Below are 23,336 nucleotides of genomic sequence, written 5' to 3'. Positions count from 1 at the left end.
TCAATATTAAGTCGCAAAGTCTTCCAACTAACTTGCAGCCGCCGACTAGATTTTCCCCCGAACGCCAAGTAGTCCGTGGTGTATGCTGGGATTTATTTACCGGCGTTTCATAGGCTAACCAATGTGTCAATCATCATTTGAATCGATCACTATTGGCTAAAGTTATTCGGAGGTCAAGAGGCGGATGCTTTTTATCATTTACAGGCTGGCATAGGCTTAAGCGGCAAAACAAAGCCTGCAATTGGCCGAAAAAGATGAATGTGAATAGCACGTGGTTGACGGCATAAAGAAAGCATTTTTTACTATTCTGTATTTGTAAATATTTTATTCTCCTGGATTTACTACACTCACGGATATAAGAAGACCATGGCTGCACATTATTATTGAACACAACGACTTAAGTGAGCTACTCCGGCTATATATTTTCCCTGTATCTTGTTTCAGACATTTCTTGAATCCCAAGACTTTAACCTTCCGAATGATGGAACGATGCATTTGAGTGACATCGTACGGACACTGCATCCGCACTTGTTCTCGACACGTATTTGCGTCTTTGCAAGCTTTGGGAATGTTAAGGGGGTAATAAGTTTGACTGCACTATCTGACTGTTTTGTCGACGTTCCCATTGTAGCGCCTTATAATCCGGTGCGTCTTATGTATGTCAAATATAGGACCAAAAACTAATTTTTCCGGGTGCGCCCTATAACCCAGTGCGCCTTATAGTGCGGAAAATACGGTACTACTTTTTCAAATGTTTTTATCTAGGGTTCCAATGGTTCAGAAAGCATTAGCTAATTACCATAGATTTTTATCACCCGCTATACAAATATTTCACCAAAGAACGGATGTATTCCAGGGGTCTACTGAATTTCTGAATTTGGTCGGACTACTTTAGAGTTAGCCTAGGTTAAACAAGTTTAGCTAAAACATGATCTGGTATTTCACTTTTTGCCAAACAATAAGTCAAAATTTGACATACCTGTTGGGACACAGCAGCAGCCAAGTTCCCTCCAGCACTGTCGCCGGATACTGCGATTCGTTCCGGGTCCACAGAATACTGAGCGAGCACCCCTACCTGGAGAAAGTGCTTGACGACGCGATACACATCCTCAAACTGAACGGGGAAGTGATGAGCAGGAGCGAGGCGATATCTGTAAGAGTAATTAAGTCAAGTCATTTTTATTTGTATAGCCTTTAATCATAAAGGTCTAAGACCACTATAACACCATACCCTGATCTGAATCATACATGGAGGCAAGGAAAAACTCAAAAACCTCAGCAGGAAACCTTGAGAAGCTGATTTGCATGAAATAACAACTCAAGAGGTTTATTTGTTATTTAAATGAAACTTCATTAATTGTTTCTATTGCAACCAAGACAATTACTTCCTTTTTCACTTAGCCAGGGAGTCTCAAATTCTCAGGCTTTGCGCTATTTACATTTTGCAAGACAATAGTTTGGGAATACTATCCCCCATATTATGTTAGTGCGGATCGAGTATGGTATGCAAGATTACTACATGCAAATTTGTTCACACGCGAATGTTCAAGATGGATGTAAATTAAGTCTACGCTGCAATATAATTCAGATTTTTCTTGGCCTGACCAACGACGGTGTGTACACATCACTGACTAAGTAAACAAATTAACTGATTCAATTAATCACCTGCTTGTTATATACAATGCAATCACAAAATATTTGACGTAAATTGATATAACCAGGGTTCCTTCAGCTTAACTCTCTTAGCCAGCATTTTTTTCAGTGTAACTCAGCCATTTATGAGTATCTATTTAATTCCAACCCCTCAGAATGTTTGGTGGCACATTTATTTATTCCTCCATCTGCCCCTTAGGACAGTACATACCCTAAAAATGACTTAAGAAAACTAACTAAACTGTATACACATATACTGTGAAATTAGGACTATAGGCCATGATTTTTTTTCCAAGCTTTCAACCCTGTGGCTTATGCAAGTTTTTCTAATGGAGGAGAAATGGTAAGAGTTAGACACGTGGAATACATGTGTTGAAGAAGACGCAAGTTTAATTTAACGTTGTGAATAAATACAACTAGCATGAACAAACCCTCAACATAGAAAAGGTATCAATCGAAAGGGGAGCGCTAACTACCATATTGGGAATAATGTATCTGCCAGCATTATTGTGTGTTTTGGAGTAAATATTTTGAAGGGTTGGATTCTATGGAGGCAGCACGGCAGCGCACTTTTTAGCGCGTGTGCGGCACAGTTCTGAGGTCATGAAATCGAACCTCCTGTGTGGAGTTTGCATGTTCATGTTCCGTGCTTGCGTGGGTTTCCTCCGGGCACTCCGGTTTCCTCCAACATTCCAAAAACATGCATATCAGGTTAATTGGCTGGTCCAAATTGTCCCTAGGTATGAATGAGCGACTGTGCCCTGCGACTGGCTGGCAACCAGTTCAGGATGTCCCCTGCCCACTGCCTGAAGATAGCTGGGATGGGCTCCAGCACCCCGGCGACCCTACTAAGGATAAGCGGTGCAGATAATGGATGGATGGATGGATGGATTCTATGGATTGTCCTTGATGTAACGAAGATAATTTCACGGACATTCAAAGAAGTTGAAGACCACCAGTGAGTTACGCCGGCTTTATGGTTTTCGGGACCCTTGTTTCAAACTGATCGTGATGTTTCTCCGATAAGTATATTTTGAAGTGCTTAACTTTTGAAATGCAAAGCTTGAATGCTAAGAGTTTAAGCTTTCCAATGATATGTTGCATGACCTATTTCAATGACTGGCGACATCGTGCGGACACGAATCTGTTTATCTAAAGTCCGGCGGCCCACCAAATGGCTGTTAAGGGGTTAAAATTTTACTTCAACACAATTGGTCGGCCCAAGGCCAACCCATCCCTTGGGGAGTTCAGTGCAATACCGGCGTCATGAGGGCTCCAGTGTGTGGTTTGAAGGCAAATTTATTATCATGATTATTATCATTATATTTAAAATTCAAACGTCACTCAACAAAAGTGTTTAAAATACCGAAATTCTGGGAAATGCATTGAAATACACCAGGTGTATGATAAGTCATACATTATAAATGACAATGGATGTTTATATGTCCAAATAATGTACACAGCACACTTAGTGTATATGATGTGGTCCTCTGCAATAACATATAAATCACAGGACAATGCCATTTTGAGCATGCAAACTTTCTCAAAACCTGAGGGAAATCTGAGCTCCTGAGTGTTTACTTTTCAATGTTCTCTCTTTGATTAAAAATACAAAAAGCATGAAAATGTACATAATATGTACCTGCATGCCACAAGAGTTAAGGCAAAATGAATTAAATACTTTATAAGACTTTTCAATGCCTTTTGAAATCAAATTTAAGAACAAGTTGGCAAATACAGTGTGCACGAACTACCTCGTACAGCTTTTAAACATGGCGAAAAACGTTCGTTGGACAGCCACTTCTCATTAGATTTACACTTTTTGCATGGTCCAAAGTATATGTCCCTGTTTGAAAGTGCTATGTGTATTGTGGGCACACCTAAGACACGCATCTATTCTGAAAGGCCTGAATGAAACCACATCAACATTTTGATAGTTCCGCTATGATGGTCACGCAATGTTGCCACAAAAGATAAAGTGAATTTTAAAAAAAGACAATTTATAAATGTTATTAAATATAAATCGTAATAATGTGTTCACATTTTTTAAGACTTTCTAAAATTAGAATTAAGACATTTTAATGCCACTTAAGGCCTTATTTTTATAATAATTATTATTATTTAAGATTTTTTAAGGATCTGCGGGAACCCTTGTAACTGCTGTTGAAATCAAACTTAAAGAACAGTGCATGCAGACAAAATTTAATCTCACAATAAAGAAGCCACGTGCAAAAAAGTTTGTTAAATGTGCCATTAAAGTTCAGAAAGCTGAATCATAAAGACTGTTTATGCACATAATCAAACCGAAAGTGTATTAGAACCAGTAGATTTTTCTTCTTAAGTATTTAATATTTTAGTCATTGTTAATTGCTCTAATATAATCATATTTATTTATTACAGATTGATTTACTGTTTTTTTACATCTTATTTTGTATAGAAAAGGGAAATATTAGATGACAGTGCTTTTACCAGGTTTCAGTGTGGAAAACTGACACAACGCCTGGGTAAATTGAGTTTGTGACACCTGATCTACTTAGTCTCGTTTATTGTTCCTCTTCCCTTCCCCTGTTGTTTTTTGTAATCAATTTCAAAGGGCATCAATTACAGTCAATCTTTCCAAAATGCAGGCCAGCCTGGTGCCCATCGCTTTAACTCTCAAGTAAACTGAAATCCAAGCAATTATGGGTACAACCGTGTGTACTTACTCAACAGAGACGACCACCGCATTCAGCTCAGTGACTACTTTTCTGGCGGCGAGATCATAAGGACCCATGTCTGTGGCGAAAGACAGATTGCAGAGTTCAATTCAGTGTGTATTTATATCATGCATGCTTATATTGGAACTATCTAAGGTCAATGATTGCCAGACTTCTACCATAACCAAATGTTAATTCGTCATGGGAAATAACACAAATCACATCAGCACTTACAACCTTTTCTCATAACATTCCCTGTGGATGATCAACAATATTGTGGAGGTTACCAAAACACAAAAGTAAAATAAATCACAGTTTTCTTTTGTTTGGATGCCTGGTGAAGTGGGCATACTGTACACTTGGCATGCTATGAACTAGGAATTTCAACTATATATGGCTTGGGCATTGGCTATTTTTTGCTAAACGAGGTGACTAAGGAAAAATATATAGAGCTGTATTGTTTGGCTGCAACAAGAAGAGCTACTGTTTTGCTTTCCAAACAGAGTGATGAAAAAAAGTATTTTTACACTACTCTGGGTCGCTATTAAATACAAACTGGGTCTTTAAGTCCGAGTCCACCAAATGGATTTCTCCCTAAAATCATGTCTTATGGGCTTTTTCTTACGGTAATATATTATTTTGTGTTTGTAGGATATGTTGTTTAGAAGCAATAGCTGCCTATCTCCGGATACGACACGTTTTGAGAGGTAAAGTTGAGGGATGATGACATCACAGCAGGAATGGCTACAGTTAATGGCATGTATAGAATGGTGGGTGATCTCTCATCTCTCATTAGCCGTACCGCTTATCCTCATTAGGGTCGCGGGGGGGCTGGAGCCCATCCCAGCCATCTCCGGGCAGTGGGCAGGGGACACCCTGAACTGGTTGACAGCCAATCGCAGGGCACACAGGGACAGACAACTCATTCGCTCATTCACACCTAGGGACAATTTGGACCGGCCAATTCACCTGAAATGCATGTTTTTGGAACGTGGGAGGAAACCGGAGTGCCCGGAGGAAACCCACGCAAGCACGGGGAGAACATACAAACTCCGCACAGGAAGTCTGGAGCTGGATTTGAACCCACGACAGGTTCCCATGACATGAACTGTGCCGCACAAGCGCTAACCACTGCGCTGCCGTGCTCTTCATTAAACATTATTTTAAGGAAATCACCAGGGTTTCATTGAAGTTATTCGCCAAGAAATTTATGTCTAAATCAAGAGTTACTGATAACTAGTTTTTTTTTCTATTGAAGTCATTTCTAGTACTATGCCCACTACAAGGTGTATACTCTGCTTGAGGCGAAACAGATTGCAAGAGCAGCATGGAACATGTCAAGCTGAACGTTGTATTCAGGGTTCTGGATTAGCAGAGTCGGGCACCCCTTTGAGGTACCCATCGCTCTAACAGACGGCATTTTATCTTCCCAGAAATTGAAGATTGCCGTTAAACAGCTTTGTAATAATCCACAATCAAACCGCAAAAGGATGCATTATTTATGGTTAATATTTCTTTATCATCTACTTACAAGCGCTACCGACACACCACCCGCCGCCGTGAAGGTATATGAGAGCTCTCCTGAGCTCGCCATCCCGAATTTGCTGCTTAGGCAGGTAGAGAATCACCTCGACGCCGTCGAAAGTTTCCGTCGTCACCTGTACGTATTCATCAGAAGCAGGTGAGCCCATCTCCACTAGTGTGACCACATACATCACTTCCATGTAGTCCTTAAGTCCGAGGAACTCAATGAAGTCTGCCTGCATGGGTAAATGAAGTTATTTATGTTATTTGAAGTTTTTCCTAAATGTAGGCAAAATAATTAACACAACCTAGATTAGCTAATTTGAGCAAATGACTGTTAAAAAAAACTCAGAATCAACTGCAAAATGATATTCTTCTTTGTTGGGAACACATGACTATCCAGAAAACCCCGAGGATCCTACGTTATGATATTTTAGCTTTATGATGTGGATTAACAAGTTTCTGGCCCCTCTTTACAGCATTTTGTCAACTATATGTCATCAACAAAAAATATTTAATGTTTTCAAAAAAATCTAAAATTCAAATTTCACGTGTTTGAGTTACATCTCCAAGACGATTGTCTGCATATAAAATGCTGGTCTGCTACTGGTTTGCGGCACGGCACCATGAAAATACAGATATGCGATTGGCAGAACTACCAACAACCCAAAATGCCTTTCTATTCATTCAGTTCAAAATCACGATTGTTTTGTAAAGCCTTTGCAAACGATACAATACTGTATTTTTGGTACTGTATTTATTTGTTATGGGTCCAAGAGCTCAAAGTGATGCTAAAGGGGAGGCAAAACCATGATAATCATGAAAATTAACACTACAATTAAAAAGAAATATGAATGAGACACGCAGATTAGATGTTAACCCTCGCTAAGTTGCCTAACCATAACTATTCAACAATCATGAAAATTAAAAAATAAGAAAGCAATTAAAGCAAACTCTTCTGAGGAGATGACAATACCTGCATGTGGGAGTTTTAAAGACAGTTTCTTTTTTTATTTCTTTCTCCCTGTCCACTGCATCCACAAGCCAAGTCACTTGAATTAATATATACTATTTTGTTATTCTAAAAGTTTTTGTCTGGTGTACCGGCATTTGGAAGCAATTAGCTAAGTACCATAAGTTTCCATCCCCCCGCTATACAGCAATTTCACTTTACAATCACCACCTCAGTACAGATTAAAGTCGTATACCGGGGGTCTACTGCATTCCATTTACGATTGATTATATACTTTTAATAAACTTATGTTTATACTATGTTTTCAACTCAACAACTCCAAAGCCTCTTAAAGCAGGAGTAAAGTAATGAGTCAGAGACTACATGTTCTTACAATCATGTGTTTAGGTCAGAACAAAAACTCCCCAGAGTTGGAATCAAATGGAACTCCAAGTGTTCTACAGAAATCCTCACAGGATTAAGTGAAGGCTGATTATGTGGTATGCTACAGTAAACTCGGCTACCATGTGACAAATGATTCTCTATTAGTTGAGGGTGAAATAATTTGAAAAATAGCTGATTTTTGTTGGACAAATGATAAACTGGATAAAAACACCAGAGATCACTTAGAAAAAATGTTATGTTCCTGTCAATTCTCAAAGCAAAAACAACGGTATTTGTTATGAAATATTTTTAATTTTAGACAGTAAATAAACACCATATTATTATATAATAACAAATAAAACCTGACACATATACTCATTTTTAATGAACCAATTGACAGCTGAATTGCAAAACGGTCACATTAATAACGGCGAGAAGGGATAAGAAACAGTATACCATACACACTAATAGCATCTATAATTAGAAGGTGTGAGCAGGACTATACTACACATGGATTAGCATTTGACATAATCTGGTCAACCTGCTATGTATAACTACATCAGCGAAATATAATACAATGCATTGGCTGTGAGCATGAATCAACACAACGTGTTTACAAAATATGTTTCCATTATTGTACATGAAAATTGGTAGAGTTTTTTTAACTTAATTCCCTAATACCATAATAGACACTTGTTTTAAATTGATAACTTTAGAGCCTCCACCACACCAACCAAGCACACAAGACTATGAGGAAAAATATATTGCCTTTGTTTAAAAATGTATACACATATTTATTTCTCTACTCTGGTTTTTGCACAATATTGCTGCTAATGTCATTGCATTATTTTGATTGCACTAGTTTCTTATGCACTTACAACTTAGGCTAGTCTACAAGCACTTCCTTGAAAACATTTGCCTATCTATAGAATTATTAATTTTTTATCTTAGTATTTTATTACATGCTTATTTTGGAAAGCCACTGCTAATCACATTGTAAACTATGTTCCCTTACGTTGCCACCAATGACAGCGTGGATAAAAGAGTGGAATAGACTTCAGCTTACCAGGTGGCTGAGACTCTTGAAAAAAGCGTTGGTCAGCATGAGTTTCCATTTCTCATCGATCTCTTCTGGAATGGGCTCATAAACATAATAAGCACTAAGAGAGCACAGTCCCACAAATAAAATGATGCTTCCCAGCCTCATTGCTCCGCTCGAGTGTGGAGAAACGACACCAAACAAGAATGTTCACTGCCTCACCCAGCCGGCGCAACTAAACTTGCGTACGCGGATGATGAAAAAAATAAAATAAAATAACTGAGATGGATCTAAGCTGAACGGGTTTGATGCTAAGAAGTGGTTTTCAGCGTGAAAGAGGAATTTCCAGTGCACACTGAGCCGTTGCTTAAGTGGTCAAAAGGCAGCCAAGTGGGGTCCATAAAAGAAAAAAAAATGAAGGAGGAAAAAAAGCAGGCTCGTGCTCATGAGGCGGGAACCGTCCCACCTTGGCCAGAGTCTGAAATTCTTCAGGTGCCTCTCCCAGGGCAGGATGATCCAACTTGTGTAGAGGCGCAACAAAGGCTGGAGTGTTGTCCCTCAGCTGATCCTGCGGATGGCACTGTGGAGGAGGGTGTGGAAAAATTGAGAATTACAAATTTTAGAGTGAGTTATTTTTGTTTGTCGTTTTTTTTTTTTTTTTACATAGTTATTTTCTTCTTTTAGTGCATGTTGCACTACGAGAGTAGGTATTGATAATGTATTTATAGTTACAGGTACAGTATAACAGTATTGTAATCCTTTCTTTATTGCAGTCAAAGGGTAAAAGAATCCCCACGGTCAATAGCAACAGTTAGCAATAGTCGACCTGGGTTAATGGAACCCGCCCAAAATAGTGCACTTCTTTTTAGGCGGGACACAACGGCACGCTTCAGGGGCCTGAACCAAAAAAAAAAGCGCTCTGCCGGCTCCTGCTCTCAGCAGTAGTCAATTGGGGACAATTAAACATGTCCACAATTGTAAATTTCATTTTAGGTTGGCCAGAACAGCATGCTTACCGCGATATAGAATTAGGGATAATGGATGATAGCCACAAGAGTGCAGTTCATTTTAGGCAGAAATACAATAACTGCAACAAAAAAAATGTAACAGGCTCAACAAAAGGGCCCTCTGCTGGTTTAAGCTCGCAGCAATATGTGATCGGAAATAATGGGTCGCGGTCAAATAAGTGCAATTAACTTCTTGGTGGACAGAATGTCAAAAAAGAGCCGCCAGGCTTAACTAAGATGCGCCCTGCCACCCCACACTTGCAGCAATATCCAATCGTGATAATGGATTCTAGAATATTTTTAACCCATAATGCACTGAGGCTGCGATGGAGTTTTGTATGAAGCACGGCGGGAGGGGATTACATAACTAGTATTTGTTAAACGATTACGTTGGCCTGTGAAAAGGGTTTGTTCTTTTGTCTCCATGAATAATAAAGTATTTAATTGTATTATGATTGTGGGAAAAAAGATATGGTTTCTAATTAAGGGATTTCACCTATCACTGGTTCTCTTTTAAATCTAACCACAGCGATAAACAAGGGTTCACTGTAAACTATGATGTGATGCATCAGATTAGTTTTGCCCATTTTAAAGTTAATTTTTACGATTTTATTATAGAGTAAGCTAAAAAATACAACTTTTTTATTTTTTATTTTGATGAATTTACTTCACATTTATCTACAATGGCAGAAATAAGGTACTGTAAAATTTGTTTTTCTGGTCTTGGTAGAAAATAGTTTAAAAAAAAAATCACCATCTGCTATTTTAGAGCTGCTCAGTTGAGTTTTGTTATTTTACTATATATCGACTAAAAAGGGCAGCACGGCAGGGCAGTGGTTAGCACGTGTTCTGAGGTAATGAGATTGAATCTCCTGTGTGGAGTTTGCATGTTCTCCCCGTGCTAGCGTGGGTTTTCCGTGCACTCTGGTTTCTTACCACATTCCAAAAACATGCATGTTAGGTTAATTGTCAGATTCAAATTGCCCCTAGGCGTGAATGAGCGAGTAAGTTATCTGTCCCTGTGTGCTCTGCAACTGGCTAGCAACCAGTTCAGTGTGTCCCCTGCCCACTGCCCGAAGATAGTTGAGATGGGCTCCAGCACCCCCACGACCCTACTGAGGATAAGCGCTCCAAATAATGAATGAATGAATATCGTGTAAAAAACATTAAATAAGAAAACAATGCAGTTAAATGTTATGCTAATTCATTTATTTTTTGCGATGTAGCATTTTCAGATATTTTCCAAGTCATTGAAACAATACCACAATAATAGGAGACCGTCCCCTAACTAACATGGGTACTTTTTTTTTAATCAATCGTTTCAACTAATTATTATTTCTTACCTTAGTATAACAGTGATTTGTTAGTTAATTTGGACATTATGACATGCTTTGAATAATGATATACATTTAACATTTTCTGGGGTTCTCTTTATTCATTTATTTTTTTCTCTCATCCTTCTCCGCCTTACCCTCTAGCAACAATGCACTCCATAATACCTGGACCAAACCGATATTTTTACATGCAAATCTATGAAATGGGCTTGGACATGACACAACTGAAAGAGCTAGCAACAAGGGCCCGACGAAACCCTCTTTGAGCGCTTTCGTGGTGTGTGAGCTAGTACATGCACTTCTTTGACGCACTCGAATACATTCTTCTTTTTTCATCTTTCTTGGACCGTTCTAGAATAGGCCTCTTCTTACTTTCACAATTGTTATGCTACATTAAATGAAAAGAAAAAATAACTCGCGGGGGAGAACATGCCGTCACTCTCCAGCACTGCTCCCCGCACCCATTCCAGCTTTGCTCAGTTTACGATCAAATCAGACAGGTGGAATGGATAATAAAGCTTAAGGACTATTTGAACTCAGCCGGGAAATTTTATCACATACTTAATAGAGAAAATATTTAACTTTAAAATTTTTAAGGACACCTCGAACGATGCACCCCACGTTCAATATCAGGATTATGGAATTCCAGATTTGTATGTATTGGCATCTTGTGATTTGAAATCTCTTAAAAAAAGCACATAGTTAGTATATGGAGCTTCAGGATGTGGTGCAATAAGAAATGACTTCTCCGAATTAAAAACTGTACATGTAACTCCAGCATTCTTCACTACACGCTTGTGAGGAAATCAGCCCGTTAGCGCAATAAATATTTTAGCAATTCTTTCACTCTTATAAGTTAAAGGGATGAGTGTCAAGAAACGGGGTGTGTGGATGTCTTCATCGATGTTGAGACATGCTGTGCAAAACCAGGCCGACACCGGACACCCTGCTGGGAACTGAGCAGAACAAGCACTTCTGCATGAATTAAAATACACACACACACACACACTCGCCTTTTATGAGCGCATTATCCTCACGGGAGACGTGCGTTACATCTCCAGAATTACAAGACCTAGTGGAGAAGTCCCCCTTCTTAGCAGGGTGTACGCTTTACACTTTTAAATTTGTGGAACTCCTGCAGCGACGATGCATGATGAAATTTGAGAGATGCTGTTCTGAGTTGAACGGTACTGAAAACAGGTTTGACGCCAGGGGTAAAGTTGTATTTGCAAACTTTTGTTTCTATGAAACAACTTATTACAGTTAACACCATGGAGGTTAAAAATATCTGAATCATTTTAATGTTAATAACATTTTTTCTATAAATACATTTCAAATCATTCGAAAAGGTCTGTCAGCTTCCTTTCATTGCTTTCCCCTTGTTGCACTGCTTGCAGGTGTCATTTACCCAATCACATTTCAGCCATTACTTGCTGCCATGGCCAGAAATCTGGCCAAAGGTCTACACAATCAGTTTTGCATGGCCAGAGGCATTATATTCAGATTCAGATTCAGATCTACTTTATTGTCATTCTAGTACACGTGTATACAGAACGAAATGTCGATACATCTGACCCGCACAGTTTCCTCGAATGTACAGATATAAGTAAAAGTTGTATTGTATTGTGGCTACGTATAGTATTTTACCATAGTGCCGATAGTGCAAGAGGAGTAGCTAACCAGATGTGCAAAATGGGCATTCAGGTTAACAAGTCAGGTAAACAGTAACATTAACACTGTAACAATAACGCTGTAAGTACAATAGTGCAGAGAGCAAATGTGCAAGGAGTGGCAAGCTATAAAGAACTGCCAGTAGTGCAAAAGTCAGATTAGCAGCCGTTTAGATTTAGGTTAACTATATGTTAGATTGACCATTTAACAGTCTAATGGCCAGGGGGACTAGACTACTGCGGAACCTGGTGGTCCTGCACCGCACACTGCAGTACCTCTTCCCAGAGGCTAGCAGAGTGAACAGTCCATGATGGGGGTGAGAGGGGTCCCCGATAATGTTCTTAGCATGGGATAGGCAGCGCTTCTGGCCAATGTCCTGAATGGAGGGAAGTGTAGTCCCGATTATTTTCTCTGCTGTCCTCGTTACCCTCCTCACACTACCCCAGTCGGTAGCGCTGCAGCCTCCACACCACACAGAGATACAGCTGGTCAGGATACTCTCTATGGTGCCCCTGTAGAATGTGATGAGGGAGGGTGGGGGCAGGTGGGCTCTCCTCATCCTCCGCAGGAAGTACAGGCGCTGCTGTGCCCTCTTAACCAGTGATGCAGTGTTCACGGACCAGGTGAGTTTGTTTGTAATGTGCACCCCTAGGAACTTGATACTGCTGACAACCTCCACAGCCTTGTTGTTGATGCAAAGTGGGGCATGGTTGGGCTGGTTTTTCCTAAAGTCGACAATGATCTCTTTAGTTTTGTCAACATTCAGGACCAGGCTGTTGTCCCTGCACCAGGCCACCAACTGCTCCACCTCCTCTCTGTAGGCCAGGTCGTTGTCGTCCCTGATGAGGCCCACCACTGTTGTGTCGTCAGCATACTTCACGATGTGGTTTGTGGCGGACCTAGGGGCGCAGTCGTGTGTCATCAAGGTGAACAGCAAGGGGCTCAGGACACAGCCTTGGGGGGAGCCCGTGCTGAGGTAGATGACATCTGAGATGTTCTGACCTATCCGCACTGATTGGGGTCTGTCACTGAGGAAGTCCAGCAGCCAGTTCCGCAGGGGGGTGTTGAAACCCAGGAGTCTCATTTTGTCTACCAGATGTTGTGGGATGATGGTGTTGAATGCTGAACTGAAGTCCAGGAACAGCATCCGCACATGGGTGTTCTTCTCCTCTAGGTGTGTCAGGCTCAGGTGAAGCGCAGAGGAGATGGCATCCCTGGTGGAGCGGTTTGTCCGGTAGGCAAACTGAAAGGGGTTGAATGAGGAGGGGAGACTGGAGGTGATGTGCTCTTTAACCAGTCTCTCAAAGCACTTCATTATGATAGGAGTCAGTGCAACGGGCCGGTAATCGTTGAATGATAAGATCTGGGGTTTCTTTGGCACAGGGATGATGTTGGCAATTTTGAAGCATGATGGTACTTTGGCTTGGTCTAGCGAGGTGTTGAAAATGTCTGTTAGTACACAAGCCAGCTGATCGGCGCACTCCCTAAGTACCCGCCCCGGAATGTTGTCCGGGCCTGGAGCCTTCCTAGTGTTGACCCCTCTCAGGGTCTTTCTCACGTCGGTTGAGTCCAGGTGGAGTGCTCTTTCGTCCTGATTTGGAAACGCTTTCGCTGCAGGGGTGCCGTTTTGTGCCTCGAACCTTCCAAAGAATTTGTTGAGGTCATTCAGAAAGTCCATGCTAGTGTCCTGCACTGGGGCGGTGGTTGGCTTGTATTTGGTAATGGCCTGAATGCCTTTCCACATATCCCTGGTGTTGGTTGTATTGAGGAAACGTTCCTGGATATATCAGTGTCAATAAAGCTGTTGGTTTATCCAAAAAGATTTCTCCCAAGGTGTAATGAAACGTCAGGGGTTTCACAAACTATGATTGGCGGGGCAGTAACATCACAACAAAAGGTGACCAAAAAAAGCCCCGTGTCCACTGCTTCTCTCGAATGGCCTGCTTTTACTCCAAAATCAAATAAAAACGTATGCCAGAAATACGACAGGACGGGCTCGACTTTCAGCATTAGCTTTGATGGAAATGGAAAAGAACTTCTTGATGGAACTAAAACGCATGGCTAATATCAGCGACAGAGCAATTAACATCTTCTAGAGGAAATAGAGGATGGATTTTTTTGCACAAGTGGTTTCTGTGAGTAAATTGTGGCTTTATTCCTAAATAATAGTGCAATTTCATGAGGGTATTATAGATGCTTTTTCAATGTGTTGCAGCTGTGGCTGCATTAAATGTTTTATAGCCAGAAAATATTTATTAAGGGTTGGATTGATTTAGATGTAGCTCTTCTGAAGGCCTTTGAGTGAAATGCACCGCCCCCCACTGGTATGAAGTAACTACTACTTATGTGAAATTATGTGAATATGATTGAAAAACATGATGGATAATTAATAAAAGTAAAGTCAACAAGACATTTTAATTAACTTTGGTGGGATGTGTCTTGAGCTGGTCGAGTAGCGTAGTAGGTGGATGCAGAGGGGTCAATAAAAAGTGGATTAAAAAATTAAAGTTAATTTTTAACCTAACACTTGCAAGGATTGTGATGCCCTTAAATAGGTCCTTTCTATAATGATCTAGTTATTTTTGATAATAGTCATGATCCTCAATTGGTTACAGCCATGCAACTCTTGGAAGGCAGCCATTCATATAGCTTTGTACTCGTTATTTTTGTTTCCATCGTTATCATGTTTTTGCTTCCTTCTTTAGCATCACTGCAAGCATTGGAACCTATAGCGGATAAATATAGGTAATGATAAGTAAATACACATGTTAACTGTATATCATATTTAACGTTGGTGTGCAGTTTCTAGCTAGTGGAGTGAAGTGGTGGGTGGATACAGATGGGCGGGGAGATGGCAAAATAAAAATGAAAGTTAATTTCAAACCTGCCACTTGCAAGATTGCAATGCCCTTAGAAGGTTTACTTGCTATAATCACTTTCTTGTTTTTAGTAACAGTCCTGATTGTCAATTGGTCACAGCCATGCAACTTAGCAAAGTAGCGAATCACGTGCCCTCTTTGTACATCTTTATATTGTTAGCTTCATTTTCATGGTATGTTTTTGCTTTCCTAACCAGCATCACTGCAAGCGTTGAGAACTTGAGACACATAATTGTATCACTGACATGCAGTCTTGAAGAAGTACACAAGATTCTGAACTGAATAAAGAGAGATTTCAGGTTCCTGATTGCTAAATAACCACTATTGAGAAGGCAATACATAAATGGTCTAGTATCAGCATCAATATCCAGTATCAGTACTAGCTCATTTCTACCTTGATGACGCAACTGTATATAGATATTTTTCCCAGAATAGCGTGTCGTAATGTACATACACAATTCTGATATAATATTGACCTTGGTAAAATCACTTAAATATTGTTGAAAAATCGCGACCATGCTAAATGTGATGATTAGCCTTCCTCTATTCTGAGGTAATCAACCACTTTCTTCGAAGTCTTTTGAAAAGTATGTTAGCCAACAAGTCCTAATGACGTTGAACCCCCGACCCCCGCCCTAATAGGTGCCTCGTGATCATGGGACCGCAAAGAACAGTGAGGATTAGTGATTTATCAGTAGTTGGGTGTGCAACACTCGACTGATAAGGAATGTAGGAGTCTTTGACCCCAATTTATTTTGTAGTTAGCAGACATTGATTTATAAAGAATGCGTACCATAAAAATACTCGCCTATGTAAAATATTAATGAGATAGCACAGTGATGCTATAATTCATCAAAGTAATTTAATTTATCCTAAAATGTATATTGTTTGAATTGCTATGCATTATTCACATAAAAAAAGCAATATGAATAGTCAATAACAAATGACTCCTTAAAAAATAAATTACAAAATTAAAATAAAAAATAAAAAAGACTATGACAGTATCACCACAGCGACTAAAAACATAGGAATAATAGTAAATATGTATTCCTGAGGCTAAAAATCTTCCTACCCCAAATATTTATCAATTCATAAAGAAATTGCTACATTTATTCTTTACATTTCTTTAATTTGCTGTGTGATGTAATGCCCATCAGATGGCGCTCTGACCTAACTCAAAAGCAAACTGGGACACTTGGATCCACTGATAAACTCATTGCCAAAATTGAAGAGCAGGGCTAACCAACTTTTTGAAACTGAGAGCATTTTTGTGGGCTACAGGTTTGCAATGCATGTTTAGAATAACCTATGTTATTTTACATATTGTAACCATGTTATTACCAGGTTGTAATTATTAGAAGTCGAGTTAAAGTGGGCTCAGTCGACTACTAAATCATTACGCCAGTTGCCAAGAAAATCACAATGACCCATCAGTGCTAAACCAATTTTAATAACCGGTCAGCCAGCTACTGAGGTGGGACCAATTTGATGACCCCTGGTGTAAACATGCCACAAGATTATTTTTAAAAACTAAGACATTTATTTCCAAATGTTTCACAGTATCAATGACAGCAAAGACAGTTTAATTCACTTTGTCATTAATATCAAAAAGGGTGAACATTGTTTACAACAGGATTAGATGGAGCACTCCAGGATAAAAATGAAATAAAACATAAAAGCTTAAAAAATACTGGGATATATACTTTAGGTAAGATTTACAACGCGGTGAATGTAGAATGACCCAAATTGAAGTGCATCAGAAAATTTTGCAAAATACAAGACTAAAGAAACAATATATACTTCTCAATACATAGGCAATATAGCTTTTTTACAGTACTGTGCGCTTGTTTAGGGTGAGCGTAATTTTTGACCACTCGCTGTTATGAGTAGTCTAAATTGAGTGCTGGAAGGCACAACGAAAAATACAAACCACAAGACTAAAAGTGACTAAACCTCACCATGTTTCTTATTTCAATCAACGCTGATTTTTTTTCCAAGGAGTGATTTTTTATTTTACCACATAATACACACTGTCCCGTTTAGAGATGTGTAGTGTCTTTCAGGGGCAGCAGGTCAAAAGTTTTGTGGTCGGGGTGAAAGGAGTTGTTGGCTCTGATACAGTTAATTACAAGCCATCAATCTCCTCTAGACTGGGCAGAATTTTTTTAGATTATGCTGAAGACTCTTTGTGTGTTTTTTTTCAATGTGTAAATATTTTTAACTATAGCTCAAAGTTTGGGATTTCTGGGGTTATTGCCCCAAAACTCATGTGTCCCATGTAGTGCTTTTATGTAGGCGTTGACGAGTGTAATTGATGACAAGCCGACAGGATTATAACGCTGTTACATAACACAGGCGGCACCTTTATATCCAATAAAAGCTCTGATGAACTGCACAGAATTCATTGGACCTGTAGCCAGAGCCTCCACCTCCCAGATGACCACTTGGCGTGAATTTATCATCGCAGATACGTGGGTAGCAGAAAACAGCTTTGTGCTGGTGGTTGCAGGATCCCCAAGGCCCTCGGAAAAAAATGATATGCTATCCATAGTACCAAAGCAACAGCATAGTAATAACATGATAACTTATTGTTCTAGCAGTCCATATCAAATGGGTAGCCCTTTGTGCTAATCTGCAACAAAGACAAGCTTCGAAAGGGTTGGTGACCCCTGCCCTGAGCCAATAAATAGAATGACCAAGTTATTGCCACACGGTTGAAGTTTCTGAGAACAGGTTCACGGTTGACACTTTAACTCGTCCATCGAGAAAAGCAGACTTTTAATATTTACCAGTATAGTACATATTGCAAAACATGTGGGAGAACCTGGGATAAATCAAGGCCATACGAGTTGTCGGCAAGACAAGCCATGCGAGCTCAACAAAATGAAGCATGAAATCCAGCAAATTCGAACATTAAAAGCAACTCAAAGGATTGACTTAATAATGCAATGTTTCACCAACGAATTGACTATTAACGTGCATTACCTTTCATCAATTTGTATGATTACAGACCTTGCAGTGCCTTATCGGAAAAAGCCAATGGAGCAGCATCTAATAACATCATGTTCCCATTAAAAGTTCCAAAACCTCTTTATATAGCAAAGCAATAACTGAATGCAATTTCTGCAGTAATTTTTGAAATATTTCCATTTTAGTATCCAAAAAGCTGATGAAAAAGGGGAGCTTTTTTACTTAATCTGATTCTTTAACAGTAAACTAAACTGACAGCTTTACAGAGTCATCACAACGGCCCAGTAAATTATCAGCTGCTCTCTACCCAGTCTGGGGGGAAATTGCCAGGTCTCGCTACCTTAGCAGAGCCGACAACATTATTAAGGATTCCTCTCATCCCAGCCACCACCAGCTCGGTAGCCTAGATGGTAGGGCGCCCACTCCGAGACTGGGAGGTCGCTGGTTCAAACCTTGGTCGAGTCAGACCTGAGACTTATAACATTGGTACTCATTGCCTCCCTGCTTGGCGCTCGGCATTAAGGGTTGGAATTGGGGGGTTTGGTCACCTAATGACTCCCAACACAGCAGTTGCGTCTAAAAAGGCGGCGCGTCACGTCGAGATGGTCGCATGTCAAATGATTTCCTGTATATATCATGTTTATGGTTTATACTGGCTGAATAAATAAATACAATACAATAAACCTCTTTGAGCTGCTGCCTTCTGGTAGACTCCACAGGTCCCTTAGAAGAAAAACTAATGGGCCCAGAGAAAGTTGTTCTCTAGAGCCATCACCACCTTAAACAAGTACACAAAACTGAAAAAATATTTTGCTTATTTATAAGACATCTTTATTCATATGGCATTTACTCATTCCTACTTTTGCAACATGTTGCTCCTAATGGCATTGACCTATTTTTGATGCACCTACAATTTAGGCCAGTCTACAACCAAGAACTTCATCATGGGACCGCAAAGAACAGTAAGGATTAGTGAAGAAGAACTACAACCAATATGACCTATCTATCCTAACAATTTTTAATCATCTTTTTACATTTTAAGGCTTTCTACATGTATATCTTGGACTGCCACGTCAAATCTCGTTATAAACAATGTACACAATGTTGTCATCAGTGAGAATAATGACTTTTGTAATTCCATGATTGTTATTTAAAATGAAAATGAAAAATGGATAGTTTTCTTTATTCTTTATTAGCTACCTAATAAACTGATTAAATTATTATAAAACTAACTGCTACTGGGTGGAACTATCTTGTTCACATATTAAGAGTTTTGGCATTTTGACCGACAGTTGCAAGACATTCCTCCTCAAGAACAAAAATCTAGTATAGCCAACTATTTATCCTACTCAGGCCGTAAAGATAAAATAGAAAAAAAAATCAAAGAAGTGAGATTAAATTGTCAAACAGAAAAATCACTCCAGGCGTTCTTTCCAGTTTCCTGTTTTTGCGGCATACCGCCAACACACAAAACAAACCCACAATGTTATTTGTAAGAAAATAAAAGCTAAAACTGATAAACAGTTGCAACCAAGTCAACTTTCTTCATTTGAAAAGAGTACTTCTTTAAAGAAAGATGAATTCTTTAAAACCTAGAACTTTGCAGAGGAGCATGCGCTAAAATGAGTGCAAACATTGATACAGTATTCCTGGCATGGTGAAAGGTATCACGGACAATCCGTCAAAGAGTTGACAACCATCTGGTTTTACTGTGCGGTGCAGAGAAGCACAACAGACAATATTCAGAATCTCTCAAACCACGAGTGTGTTTTGCACCAGGCTGCATATCCCACATCGTGGTTGAACATCTCAGAGAAACAGTCCAGCTTAGCTTGTTTCATGCCACGAACCCCTGGGGCAATTCTACGAACCAACAAAATTTACACGCTTACTGACATGGTCGACAGTTAGCGACACGTTTGTAAATCAGCGGGAACGGGTCCGTGAAAAATGGCCACATATTATGCTAAAATATACGTCTGTTTCTGTGTTCCTGCATAAAGTAATCTATAATTTGTGGGAAAACATATCTTGCCTAGGCATACATGTTAAGTTTCAGAAATGGGGAGATTTTTTTTCCGATGCGATTATTATTATTATTTGAAAAGACAACAATATAATGTGTTTTTCAATCTACTTTATTGTTATTTTATGTTTACATGTGATCATTACAATGTTTAATTATTCCGAATTTTCTGATGTTCTTTAACATAGTCATATGTAGCACTCTTATTAGTCTGCTGCTCTCAAAGGAATGAGATCACATGGAGTTCGAGATTATGATTGCCGAGTCTCGATCAGAGCTTTTTCCCGTGCAGAACGGCGAAAAGACGATGATAAAGACTATGGATAATTCGGCTACATTTTAATCGGCAAAACTTTGTTCACATAAAAATTTCGGCGACCAAAAAAAAAAAAATGCAATTTTTAGAAATCGGTAGATGTTGCTCTCAGATCGGTAGGCGGGAGAATCGTAGCCAAAGCGTTAGTCTCCCGACCAAATCGTGAGACTTAACAAGTGTGCCTGGGTATAGAAAAATGTATGTTCATGATTTATTTCTTTACGCTTATTGTTGCACAATGTTCCTGGTCATGACATTGAACCCTTTTTCACTGTTTTCGGATGCACTTATAACCAGTCTACATATACCTCGTAAATATTTGCCTAATAATTCTAACAGTCCTCCTATCGTTCTTTTTTATGATGTTTATCCTAGAGTGCCTTTTTTAACGCATTGTAAATAATGTTCACTATGTTGTTATCAATAACAACAAATATGATTCCATTGTATCCCAATAAAATTGCTGTTTATATGTCTCATGCATGTAGGACCTGCCTATATTTTATTCAACAGTGGTTGAATTTGAGACTTATATATACATATATATTAAAAAAAATCACATTGAAGTGACAGATGCAACAATGCATACCTCTCAACCCTAAGTGACTCAAATGTGCAAAAATTAAGCAAGAAAGTATGTTGGGGAAATGGGAGTTAAAATAAAGTGGAAGAATAATGGCTCGCCGTAAAAAATCAAATGCCTCAATTTACATCAGTGAAAAAACCCGCAGTACACTACATAATATACCGGATACATTTGTACCTTGGTTTATGTAGTCATTTATGTTCACTAATGGTCTGGAGAGAGATGGGATCCAACCATCCATCCATTGTACAGAGACTTAGCACTTTTGACGTTTGTATGTATGTGTGAGGTTTACTCTAAGAATTCTATATATATTTATATATATCATATTGGATTTTTCTTTTTAGTTTATCTCTCTCACAGTGGACATGCACCTACCATGAAAATTTCAGAACCCTCCATGATTTCTAAGTGTGAAAAATAGCAAAATAACAGGGTGTTCAAATACTTTTTTTCTTCACTGTATAAATATATATATATATATATATATATATATATATTTATTTATATGGATGAAATTCAACAATGCAATAATTTCAAAAAGAATACGAGATATTTATAAATTGACTGAACAACATAGATCCCGGTTGAATAGCTTATTTACAATCATCCTTAAAAAGGAATAATATAAACAACCAAAACAATACATCATGCTCTTAGAAATGATAAAAAAGTGTAATAAACTTCAGTTAAACTAAACAGATGCAAAATAATCGACAAAAGCATCAGTTGGAAGTTTTCCTGTCCTTAAATGATCTCATCTCACCTGCTACAACAGAGTACGCAATCCATTCGAAGTCAGCTTTTCCAAAGGTCTACACAAGAGCTATATTTCGTTATATACTTGCAAAAAGTATCAAAAGCAACTCCCAGCCTTAAATAGTGCAATACTATACCTGTTCAGTGATCAAATATACACCTGTTTGTCAACCTCTAAATATGAGAGTCAAAAGGCTTGTTTGGTTTCTTGTTGAATCAGCCCCTTGGCCTTTACACAGAGTATACAAAAGGCAAATACTTTCCAGCAATGAATCAGAATAAGCAAACCAGTTGGACTGTATTTTAAGTATTGTTGTTGGAAGATTAATTTACAGTCGCTCGTCACTTCATAATCCAAGATGAGGGAAATGATAAATGTCCTTGGCTAACCACAAATTTATTTTTTTGGCACTTTAAAATAACAGTGGCTTTTCCTCAAGATTGTACTAGAACTCAAAATGGGGAAGATCTAAACTTGAAAGTGCTGGCAGTAAAGCTTAACAGTAATACATACATATATGTAAATTAATAAAACAAACTTATAACAAAATAATTAGTGACTTAGTATATGAAATTATTGCCATTAATGCCAAAGAATAAAGACATGTTCTAAAGTAGGTTGTAAAGGTTCATGGAGGGGACGACTATATTTTTAGAAAGCAGGCCAGATTTGGTAAGCTGAGAATGTGTCAGTGCCTGGCATTCTTTGAACAGTCTTTAACTCACCCTCCATGAAAAGTTTGCAGTGCTTGGCGATCAGCGTCGCAACCTTATAGCTCGTTTTTGGAGCATTTTCATTTGACTCGCGAAAAAGTGCTACTGTGCGGTTAAAACAGCTCCCACTTGCTTCATCTTTTCACAGTTTTTTCCAGTTAGCATGTTTTGTCTGGCATTGTCTCTTCATATTATATTTTTAAACTGCCACAGTCTCTTGGCAAATACGCCATACCCCAAAAATACCCCAATTTCCACTTGTTCTGGAAGAGATGGTCCTCACAGTCAACTTTCTTTTTTTATTTACAGCCGCCATGTCGGAAATGGGCTGGGCTAAAATTTTCACAGAAGGCTAAAGGGGCTGGTCATATGTTGATTTTTTTTTTTTTTTTTTTTTTTTTTTTTTTACAAATGTATTATTTACTGCGCTCAACCTTACTCGTGGTCCACATTAATTAACTTTATGACAGAGGCTCCGGGCCAGTAAAAATGTAATTAGGGGCCGTAACTAGTTGCCGGGCTGGACTCTGGATATGCCTGAGGACTTGGAAAAAGATATTGACGTAGTCAAAAAGCTAAAAAACAACAAAGCGACTGGTGAGGATTGTCTGCCTGCTGAAATTTTCAAAGCCAGTCCTGACTCACTCACGCTTGACCTACACTGAAACATCACCTGGGTGTTGGAGTCTGAAACTTCCTCTGGGCTAAAGTGATACCGTCCTGGTCCCTTTCTTAAAGAAAGGCAACAAAAAATCCTGCAGCAACTACTGAGGTATAAGCCTTATTGACATTGCCTCAAAAGTCTTCATGATTGTCTTGCTGAAGT

The 23,336-nt window shown here is 39.0% G+C and overlaps 1 protein-coding gene across 4 annotated transcripts in view; it reads right to left on the bottom strand.

Annotated features, from left to right (window-relative positions):
* The window catches only part of aadac (arylacetamide deacetylase), a 37,635-nt gene that overhangs the window by 7,725 nt on the left and 6,574 nt on the right, over positions 1-23,336 (bottom strand). The window contains exons 3-7 of one of the 4 annotated variants that reach the window (XM_088345000.1): positions 8,715-8,828; positions 8,276-8,340; positions 5,881-6,109; positions 4,359-4,428; positions 980-1,151 (exon numbers count right to left, since the gene is read on the bottom strand). In XM_088345000.1, coding sequence (XP_088201126.1) covers positions 980-1,151; positions 4,359-4,428; positions 5,881-6,109; positions 8,276-8,314 — 510 coding nt within the window. In that variant the 5' untranslated portion in view covers positions 8,315-8,340; positions 8,715-8,828. Of the gene's footprint in view, positions 1-979; positions 1,152-4,358; positions 4,429-5,880; positions 6,110-8,275; positions 8,829-23,336 lie in introns of all 4 variants that reach the window. The other 3 variants (XM_088345002.1, XM_088344999.1, XM_088345001.1) reach the window with 3 other exon arrangements.

The sequence above is a fragment of the Urocampus carinirostris genome, chromosome 10, assembly GCF_059441175.1.
Source record: "Urocampus carinirostris isolate Australia breed hairy pipefish chromosome 10, RoL_Ucar_1.0, whole genome shotgun sequence".
Lineage (NCBI taxonomy): Eukaryota > Metazoa > Chordata > Actinopteri > Syngnathiformes > Syngnathidae > Urocampus > Urocampus carinirostris.
Note: the sequence above shows the minus strand (reverse complement) of the source record. Positions and strands in the feature narration are given on the sequence as shown.